The sequence below is a fragment of the Vigna radiata genome, chromosome 2 (assembly GCF_000741045.1).
Source record: "Vigna radiata var. radiata cultivar VC1973A chromosome 2, Vradiata_ver6, whole genome shotgun sequence".
In the NCBI taxonomy this organism is placed as follows: Eukaryota; Viridiplantae; Streptophyta; class Magnoliopsida; order Fabales; family Fabaceae; genus Vigna; species Vigna radiata.
This window is the reverse complement of record NC_028352.1, coordinates 7,128,505-7,139,571: the sequence shown is the minus strand read 5'-3', so window position 1 is coordinate 7,139,571 and position 11,067 is coordinate 7,128,505. Positions and strand designations below refer to the sequence as shown.

The following is an 11,067-nucleotide window of genomic DNA, read 5'->3' as shown; positions in this document are numbered from 1 at the left end:
ATTCCATATACAGAAGCAAGTTTGATCTAATTTAGTTGCTTGATTAGCGTAAATTTAAGAAGTAAGTAATGTTTTCTAAGTACTGATCCCAAATCCCATACCACCCGAGTTAATTTTATGGTAAAGCAACGACAAACAAAACCAGATGCGGGCAAAGTCAGTGTCTGATCCCAAATTCTAATCCACTTTTCGTCAACGAGCGTACCAAGCGAGGGAGCAACGATCGCGTTCATGCACTGTACTGTGGCCAGTGAAGTAAAAGCAAAAGCCGAAACTCTTCAACGCAAATAAATAACTACGCCATCGCCATATTTTCCAGTTCGGAACTCTCATTTTCATGCCACAACGTTCAGATCTCGCCGAGAGTGAACGCAGCCGTTTCGCTATGAAACGCGGCTGTGAGTGGTGGATCTCGGCGTCTTAAGTTGAGATGCAGCCGAATTTGTTTCCCTTTGGAAGTGTGCTGGGGAATCCGTTTATTTTCAATGGTGATTTGAGCGAGGGAGGGATCGAGAGCTCTAGGGTTTTCTTCTTGCTCCCGTTCTTCTTGCTCTCCCAGGGAGGAGCAATGGATTTGTCCAAGGTTGGGGAAAAATTCTTGAGCTCCGTTAGGTCCGCGAGATCTATCGGATTGCTCCCTCCCGTTCCTGATCGTCCCGAGGTAAATCCACTGGATCATTGTCGCGTAGAATTGCATTGTCACCGCTGGTACACTCGTTATGCTGAATTTGATTTTTAATTTCGAAACTTTAGATGCGTAGTTTTAGTTTTAGATAATGCCGTGCAATTGATTGCTAAAACGTGTTCTGTGTTTGTGGCTAAGTCAGTCTGAAGCGTTAACTATGTTGCTTTTGATGCATTTTATGCGAGTTTTGGATTTGACGATATACCGTTGCTCTACGCCTGCTATTTGGTTGCGAAATAACACTGATCAAGACTTTGTGATAGAACTAGCGATTGCGAGTTTGATTTGGATAATTTATGAAATCATGAAATGAGTTTTGTCAAGAATATTGGTTCTGTAAGTGGACTTGCGAAAAGCCATAGATGTTTAGATGTTTATGGTTGTAGGGAATACCATGGTTTTGGATCGCGGTTGTGTCTTCTCCGCGATCCTTAACATTCCAGGAATACTGTGGTTTTCAACTGCAAACCAAACACACTTGGTGGTCTATAAGTTTTTAAATGTCTTTTGTAATTTCATTCCTAGGCCCACCTACCAGCGAGCCTAACAGTTGATGCTCCTTGTTATTATCCTTATGGTCATATAGTTTGAGTTGTATTTTCATGTTTTATAAATGTTGTTGAACAGGTTCCAGCTCGAGCTTCAGCAGCTGCTGCTGTAGCTCGTGCTCTTGCAGGGTTACCTCCTCATCAGAGATATAGTTTTTCTTCAAGTTCAGAAGAATTGAGTTCAATATATGGAAGCAGACCTCAAGGCCAAGTAGTCGAGGAGCTGGAGGATGAATTCTATGAAGAGGTGTTACTTTCTATATCACTCTTTCAATTTCATACTTATTTTTCTTGCAACCTCCTTTGTGTTGAATGATAGAAACTATTTCATATGGAGGTTCTGTTGCTCAATCTGAGGAGAAATCTTTTTGTTTGTTTATGTTTATTGAGAGATGGCAGAAAATTTTATCTTTTGTAAGTTTCCAAATAATTGCTCGTACCAGGGGAACTTGGGAGGGTTGCTAACAGTTGAGAGCATATAACTTCTCATTAAGGATTAGTTTTGTATCCTTAGACAGAACACTAATATAACTCTTCATATTAGGAAGTTTTTATACGTACGAACTTGTTCCTTGATTTTTTTTTAATTAATATTTGAGTATCCATTTATTTAGAACTTGAACTTTGGGTGATGGGAGTCCATATCCCTTAGAGATCAATGTTTCTGTTTTTTTTTTTTTGTTGTTTTGGTATTTTGGCTCATTCTCAGAAGAGACAATCTATCCACTCTTCTCTCCTCTTACTCTTTTTTTTTTCTTATACAGCTTCTTCTTTAGTATACTACTATTTAAAAACAACTATATTTTTGATATCTTAATGTTTCTACTGATTATAGGAATAGGCCAATGATAAAATCCAGCAAGAAAAATAGTACCACTAATTATAAAAGTTCACCTGATTATTAAAAATATTCCTATAATCTAAATTTTTCTTGCCCAATGTCAACTAGTATGAAAAATAAGAAGGAAAAATTCAATAACATTAACGATGTGCTACAAATATACAGAGGAAAAACTATTTTTTGTGCCCTCTAATCTAGTGAACTCAAGACTTAAAGGAATTGAATTGAGAAAATCTGTCATTGTTGATTGATATAAAGGTATACATGTATTTATAGCAAGTTTTTGAGCTTAAATGCCTCAACTTACTAACTCCAATGAAATTTTATTTCTGTTACCCCATATTTGATCACCATGAATTGTGGAGTTGAATGGACTCTTTTGAATGTCTTTATGCAGGACTTTGATCCAATTAAGCATATTTTAGAGCATGTTCCAGCTGATGAGAATGAGCTAACGTATTTTGAAAAACAGGTGTGGTTCATGTGTCTCAATCTGGCTGACAAATAAAATATTTTTTAATTTGTTATCTTTAAAATTAAAATTTTCTTAGTCCTCTACTTAGCCATTGTTCTACTTAACGAAAAATAGTTGTATCCATTGTATTATTTATGAGCGTAAAGAAAGTAGAAACTCATTAAGTTTTCTATACTTATACCTGATGCAGTTTATCATCTTTAAGATTCCTTTTTATTTGTTAAAAGTAAAAATGTCATTATCTTTGGTGCTCATCTCTTGCACCTATTCTATGATGTGCAGATATGAAATGTGTGTTGAATACAATAGTATCTGATGGGACTATTTAATAATTTAAAAGTATATAGGATATAAAGCATATAAATGAATATATTGATGTGGACAAAATTTCATAAAGCATGATAAATACATATTTTACAAAGAAAAATATAGTTGCAATTATGCAAATCTAAATTAAGAACATACTTATCGTACCAATCTGAAATTTTTTAATAAATTATTGCATCATAAATTACTTCCTATTATTTACTAACAGGAACAGTACTATCTGTAAGAAATTACAATGTTATCTGATTTCTAGCTTCTAGAAGCTGACTCTATCTGTATGTATTTTGTACTTTAACTTCTTTTTATCTTTTCATCTGTAACATCTTTATTTATATATATACATAATTTTTTGCTGAGTGAATGCACACATTCAAGCTTTCATCTGAATTATCTCTGAATTTCAATCTATTATTCTCATTCTTTTCTTTATATTATATATAAAGGGAACAATTTTCCATTTTTGTTCATCAATGGTTCCACTTTTCTATATTATTATACATGCTTATATGTCTCATTGAGTTGTAATAAATTTTCATAATTTTAAGGCTTGGGTATTTTTCCAATAAGTATGGTGTAGTATTCAAGAGTATTATTATCATACAAATACATGAAATAAATTAAAGTATCGGTGTTTCATAACATTGATTGCAAATTTTCATCTCATGCATTAAGAGCAACTCCAATGCCGTTGTTGAAGTTACTTCACAATTGAGCAATGGGACTAAAACAATATTCCATCAGTGAAGTGCTGTGATTTGGTAGCCAGCTAGCTTGGAGATGCCTCTTCAGTGGCATGTCCCTATGTCCGACATGTATTGGACATTCTGTTGAAGTGTTCAATTTAAAAAATGTGTTTTTGGGTTTCTGACATGGCTCTAGCACAGTGTTAGTGAGGGCAGGCACAATGATTTTTCTTATAAGTTAAAAATTTAGAAACTTATTGTGTAAATTTATATTATAATTAATCAAAATAAGAAACAAATCCTACATAATTAGGGATATTTAGATTATATATGTATTATTAGGAATGTTTTCATTTATTCTTTTATCATATCTTCATATGATTTGGAATTTTTTGAAATTGTTAATGTGTCTTTAGTGAATCTTGACTGTAATGTTTTTTTTAATGATAATGATCAAGAAGGGGTGAAATGTTTAGATGAATTAGATCCTCTTTTCATTTATATGTGTGTGTTGAGATTGTTATATTTGACTAACTCCTTTATAGATGATTTTGAAAATATAAATCTTGATTGTTAGTTTAAATAATTCACAATGATGTTCAATATAAATATATGTGTGTGTGTATGTCGCCATGTCCTACATTTTATAGATTACAAGTGTTTCAGTGTCTGTGCTACATAGCAAGGAACTGCTTATTTAATCAATAACTACAAACCAGTTATAGCGTGTTTTGGACAGCGGAAATCTTATATTTAGCTGTTTTTCTTTTAAAAGTGCGGTTTGTAGAATAATCTGTATGTTTCTGATAATAACATAAATTTGTAAAGAAACTTTTATTTTGGATAAAATAATTTTTTTCTTTGAATCTGAAAGTTTATAGCTTCTGATTATTTTTTAACATTTTTTTTTTCTTTTCAACTTTATACACACTGTTTTTCTTATGTAAAAGCTAATTTTTACTTTGCATCCAAAGAAAATTATCTTATAATCACTTTCAGTAAACTTATCTAAACCGAAAACTGATTCTGATTATTATCAATTATTGAAATAATATAATTTTCGTTGTTGTCCCAACAAATCTCGTTATTATCTTAACTGTTTGAATTTTGTTAGTTGATTGAATCAGGTTTATAATATCCTGCTACATGCTATAAATACTCTTATATAAGATATTTGGTCTTGGAATTTGTTATGTAGGCTGCCCTTAGATTGGTACAACTGGATAAAGTGGCTGAACATTTATCTCGCCATGTTATGGAGCATCATGAAGTAATGGGTAAGTTGAAGAGGTGAACGGAGAGAATTGGCTATACCTCCTCTGTGCAGGTTTTAGTGCACGAGGTCGTGTATGTTAGATATTTTGTTTAGAAAATTTTTCTGCTGTCCACAGCTTTTCCTTGCTTTTTACAAGGTTGTCTATTTTTTATTGCCAGGTTAACATTATTGTTATGATAAAATTACACTAACACCCCTTGTGGTTTCTTTCAAATTCATACTATACCTCCCCTTTTCCCCTTTTAGTAACCCCTTAATATGTGACATTGATGCTCCCTGATACCCAAGAAATACGGTACACTTTGTATCCACGAGGGGGCTATTCTAAACTTAATAAGGTGAGGATATTGTGTGTATATTGAAAAACCATAGGGGTATTTGCATGATTTGTTCTATTATTATTAGAGTTGTCCATTTGATTCATGACTTATGGATTAATCCCAACCCACTCCTAAAATAAGTTAGAGTTGTCCATTTGATTCATGACTTATGGATTAATCCCAACCCACTCCTAAAATAAGTCCTCTTTTATTGACCCAATAAATGAGTGGGTTAAGAAAGCCTTGGCCTTTTTAGAGTGGGTTTGGGGATTGACCCACTAAAGTTGGGGTTTGGGTCAAAGTGGGTTTGACCCGCTACAACATTAAAATAAAACTTCAATTAAATACTAAATACTTTTCAGAATTGTCCAATTCCTTAGAATCTATAAATTGATCATTAATTAATTTTTCTTATTTACAACTTAATTGCAACGATGTGATACAACCCAACTTGCTTAGGCATAACTTGACCCAACTTGACTTAAGGCTCAACTTGATCTTTCCTAACTTGGATTCATCTTAACCTAAGCTTGATACAACTTGGCTTAACCTTGGCTCAAGCCAACCCAGTTTGACTTCTACTCAACCTAACTTGAGTTATCCCAACTTGACCAAGCTTGACTTTGGCTCAACTCAATTTGACTCATCTTGACCTGGGCTAAGCTTAACCTAGTCTAACATGGGCTCGTTTGGGCCGATTAGTTATATTATTTTTATCTTTTCTTTATCTTTTATTTTTAGTTATGTTTTTTATTTCTTATTTGTATTTTGGGATTAACCCATACTTCTTCTATTATAAATAAAGGACCCTATGCGTATATTCAACACAAGGAGATTAATCCCATACATAGTTCTCACTATATTCAACATGGTATCAGAGCTAGGTTAGAGTCTATCCTAGCGAGATTTGTGTTGTTGGGCATATTGTTTCACCCATTATCGAACCGCCATCAGACCACTCATTAATGTCTAGTCCCACGCTCAAGATGTATATACCTTGGTCTGAGGGGGATGTGTTGGAAGTCCCACGTCGACTAGAGATAAAGCCAATTTATTGTATATAAGTAGGTGGAAACCTCACTTTGCTAGCCGGTTTTGTGAGATTGAGTTAGTCTTAAAGTCCACTTCTTAACCGGGCCCAACCTAAATTTGACTTGGGCTTGACCTGATTTAATGCCATCTTGACCTGAGTTGGATCCAACCGAGTTCAACTTGATGTGGGCCTAGCCTAACTCAACCTAATATGGGCCCAACCGAACCTAACTTGTTCTCGACCCAAAGTTGCTTGCATGACTTGGGCCCAACTCGACCTAACCTTTTCTGACTAATTTGACACTGGTCGCAACCTGACTTAGTTTTACTTGGCCTAGGCCGTCTTGGTCTAACCTTGGTCCAACTTGATTGGCCCAACCTAACTCAACCAAAGGTTGACGAGATTCAAATTGACTTTGGATTGACCCAACTTGACATGGTTTAATTAAACTGGGCCCAACTCGACTTAGCACGATGTAGCTTGAAATGGTCCTGACTTGACTTGGTCTAGGTTGAACTAGGCCAAATCCGACTTTGCCCATACTAATTTGAGCTTGGCCCACCTTCGCTTAACTTAAGCTTGACCTGACCTGGCTAGACATGGTCTAACTTGACTTGGCCTGGCTTGAGTCAGGCTCGTCTCAGCCATACCTAACTTGGCTCGAATTGGGCTTGGCTCGAATTGGACTTGGCTTTAGTTGGGCTCGATCTAACTTAATCCGGTGTTGCTTGACCTAGTTTCAACTTGATTTGGCTTGACTTAGGCCAATCTAGACCAACTTGTCATGTCCCAATCCAACTCAACCTGACCTAAGTCCATTTTGACCGGCTTGACATGGTCCTAACTTGGTCTAACTTTACCTAAGCCTGACTTGACCCTGTCCATACTGATTGGGTTTGGATTGAGTAAATGTTTTTCATTCGGTTTTAGGTAAATTTTTTTATTTTTCATTTTCATTTTTAAACAATATTTTTTACTTTTAAGAAATGGCGCATGGGGCTTTGTGGCAATTTTTGCCCTATGGGCCTTTTCTCATGTGGGCGTTTTGTCTAGTGGGCTTTTTGGCCCTGGTCCATATGAGTTAGTGTCAAGCATTGTGGGTGGGGCCAAATTGATAGGTCTAATTAGTAATTACTATTATTATAAAATATTTATTAATTTCTCAATACTAATTAAAATAAGTTTCTCTTTGGTGTTATCGGAAGAATGCAGTGTTATTTTTAGTTTAAATAATAAATAATTTAGGTTTCAATTCGTTGAGATACTGAAAAGTTTGGTTGATTCAACTTTACTGCTATTGCCAACTTCAAATTCTGCATCACTTTTATATTTATTTATTTGTAAAAGGATTTTTAGAATTAGGAACTGATACTTACTTTTGGCCAGTGAAGGGGATGAATTTGGTCAGAGAATTGGAAAAAGACTTAAGGATTGCAAATGTCATCTGTATGGTAAGATCATAACTCATAAGGAGCTGATACTTACTGTTTGTCTAGCTCTTACCACCTTCTTTTTGATTCTGTGCAGAATGGAAGGAGACATTTGACCTCGTCTATGAATGAGGTTTCAAGGGATCTGATTGTGAATTCTTATTCCAAAAAGAAACAAGCTCTTCTGGTATTTCCGTCTCTCTGAGTACAAACTAGCGTTACATTCTTGTAATGCCTTTATGCTTCTCATGATTCTATTTGATTCTTCTGAAAATTGATTTATTGTTATTGGCAATTGGCATGTAACGTAGTTTAGTCTTGGATACATAACTCAATTCTTTTGGGGTAGGGGCGGTATGTAATACCTGCTTGCACTAAGGCTTTAATACTGTTGTAAATTCATCTATTTTTATTCATTCATAGGACATGCTTCCAACCTTGATTGAACTTCAACGGGCTCTGAACATGCAATCAACACTTGAATCCCTTGTAGAGGAAGGGAATTACTGGAAGGTGAGCCTCTCTCTCTATATGTATGTGTGTGTAAAATGAACTTAACAATAGACAACTGTATAACAAATTGACTGGTATTCGTTTTATTAAACTATTGAAAAGAGAATCATACACAAGTATCTATAGCTAACTACTTACAACATAAGAGAGAGCCAAACAGCCTTCACTGAAATGGTTACATGATGAAGTTGTTATTGCTAACAACTCTGACCACGTAGTACAATTTTTACACACACAATATAGCTAATTTCATACTCTAATAATCCCCCCTCAAACTCAATGAGAAGATTTTTCTGGAAAAAAAAATCTTTACATTGAGCTTGCATCTAAGAAAAGCAAAACGAGCTGATGAGAGAGGTTTGAGAGAAAATACTAAAGAGAACCAAGTTGTTTGAGAGAAAAAGCTGCATGGAGATTAGAAGTAAGCTGTTGAGTTAGAGCACTAGAGCTCCCAATGGTTATGATATCACCAACAAATACCAGAAAATAAACAACTTGAGATTGATGTCACAAAGAGAGAAGAGTCACATGTAAAATGAACTGAAAAAGAGAGAGCTGTTTAACAAACTGAATGCTATTCATTTTATCAACCTATTTGAAACGGAAATGTACTGAAGTACTTATAGCTAACTACTTAGAACAAAAGAGATAGCTAATTGCCTTTACTGAAAAGGTTACATGCGGTAGCTGTTGGCAATAGTTAACAGCTCTGATCTGACTACTAGTACATTTCTTATACAGTATAGCTAAGTACATCTCCAATAATATATTAACATATATAATGTGGTCCATTAATCACAACTTACTGATGTTTGTAATTTTTGTTCTTTTGTTCTTAGACCCAAGGTATCTTCTAAGAAGCTCATTTTTTTTATCATTATGCAGGCCTTTCAAGTTCTATCTGAGTATTTGCAACTCTTAGATAGTTTGTCAGAGCTTTCAGCAATACAAGAAATGAGCCGTGGTGTGGAGGTGAATTTGAATAACTTCTATGAAGGATTAAGATAATTTATTCTGGAATTTTTCTTGCATGTTAAGAATTTGTCTAATTTTATTAAATTCATTATTTCCCATGTTACCCTATATATTCCTGATGACAATGCAGATACTTGTGTATTTAACTGTTTAAGGTTTCTTTATTGCATTATTAATGCCAGGTTTGGCTGGGAAGAACGTTGCAGAAGCTGGATGCTCTTTTATTGGGAGTATGTCAAGAATTCAAGGAAGATGGCTATATAACAGTAAGTTTGTATTAGTTTCTTTGCTTTCTATTCATATGTTGCAAGTGATTCAGTGTCTACAATGGGTTGAGCATACACACTTGTTTGTTTTGTTTCTGTTTCGAGGGGGTACATGGCAATTAAAAACTACTTATGAAAAACTAATTTCACGAACCTCTGTCAAGTTGAACTAGTTTAAATTAAACCCAGTAAAGGAGCTAGTTTAATTTTTATAGTTTGTTTGGTGAATGCTGGTGATGTTTAATCTTTTTTTTTTTGTGTGTGTGAATTCAAATAAATAGAATGAAGGGAAGAGAGATGATGTAAGCTTTATCCGGAAAAAATTAAATAAATAAAACCAATTATGTTTGTGATTTTTATCGATCCACTTTTGACTTAAACACTGATTTGACCTAAGGTGTTTTTCCTAATTTTCTAGTTTTTAGACTTTTGCTGTTTTTTTTTTTTTTTCAGACAGAACTTTAAAATTTCCCTGGGGTGCCTGGTTTTCCAGATATTGAGTTTCACATTTAATCTTCTATATATGGCTGTTTACTTTTCATTAAATGAATGTTGTTGTACTTGAGTATGTTAGCATTTGCTCAAAGATATATGGTCATAGTTTCCATCTGTGATTTATTGATATTTGAAGGCTCAGCTTAGCTAGTTTTCAAGTTTTTATTTAATGCTTTTAATTGCTACCAATATTCGGAAATTCATTTCTGAAGATCATGCTTTAAAATTGCTTGCCGTATTATGTTTGCAACTCTCAGCAATTTCCCATCTTTGTAATGATTTGTTTGATGTTGTTGGTGAAGATTGGGTTTGCCACGTGGTTCTCCCGAAGTTCTTTTACGAGTTAATTTTTGAGGTTTTGGTACCGGAGATGCTTAAAGCCTTTGGTGGTATTTTCAATTTGTTGTTCTTCTTTTCCAATTTTATAAAAAAGTATCACCAATATTTGATATGACCTGCTGTCCCCACTTTATTGTCTGTGATCATGCAGACATTTGGTATTGGAAATATATTATAAATGATGCTAATCTAACGACGTGATGCAGGTAATTGATGCATATGCATTAATAGGGGATACTGCTGGTCTTGCTGAAAAGATACAGAGTTTCTTCATGCAAGAAGTTATATCAGAAACACACTCTGTATTAAAGGGTGTCATGCATGAGGTATGCAATACGTTTTCTTGCCTAACTCATGTTCAGTACTATCTGGATTAGAAATTGTTTAGGAGTTGAGTGAGTTGATAGTATATTTTCCCCATTTGACATGCAAATAAAAGTTTGGAACTTCTGTTCGTTATTCTATGCAATCGATGTCTGTAATTGACATTGTGGTACTACCACTTTCAATTTTATATAAGCATATGCATATGTATTGGCTACTTAAGCTTGGTCGTGTTATTCTTTGTTTACTTATATTGGTCCAAGGGAGGATTAACAGTAATTCCTGGAACCGGGTTAAGAGTAGGACAGGTGCCCATATTTATTGATATTTGAGGGCACAAGACAATAATACCGATCATAGCACTTGATTCACCATAAATATTAGTTCAGTTGACTTGAATGACTATTATTTCTCTCTTCCTGCCTAGGAAATTTTGTAAATCTCCCAAACCATGTTCTTGGAGATTGCTTACAACTATATAAAGCCTTCTTTAAGAGGCATACCTTGTTTTATACACTGAGTGTTAATTCTCAGAGT

At 34.5% G+C, this 11,067-nt stretch overlaps 1 protein-coding gene across 5 annotated transcripts in view; it reads left to right on the top strand.

Annotated features, from left to right (window-relative positions):
• The window catches only part of LOC106756091 (syndetin), a 28,054-nt gene continuing 16,987 nt past the window's right edge, over positions 1-11,067 (top strand). For 2 of the 5 annotated variants that reach the window (XM_022778518.1, XM_022778519.1), the window contains exons 1-10: positions 1-661; positions 1,313-1,480; positions 2,472-2,546; positions 4,758-4,836; positions 7,575-7,639; positions 7,716-7,805; positions 8,042-8,131; positions 9,017-9,103; positions 9,289-9,372; positions 10,413-10,532. In XM_022778518.1, coding sequence (XP_022634239.1) covers positions 431-661; positions 1,313-1,480; positions 2,472-2,546; positions 4,758-4,836; positions 7,575-7,639; positions 7,716-7,805; positions 8,042-8,131; positions 9,017-9,103; positions 9,289-9,372; positions 10,413-10,532 — 1,089 coding nt within the window. In that variant the 5' untranslated portion in view covers positions 1-430. The other 3 variants (XM_014638351.2, XM_014638352.2, XM_022778520.1) reach the window with 3 other exon arrangements.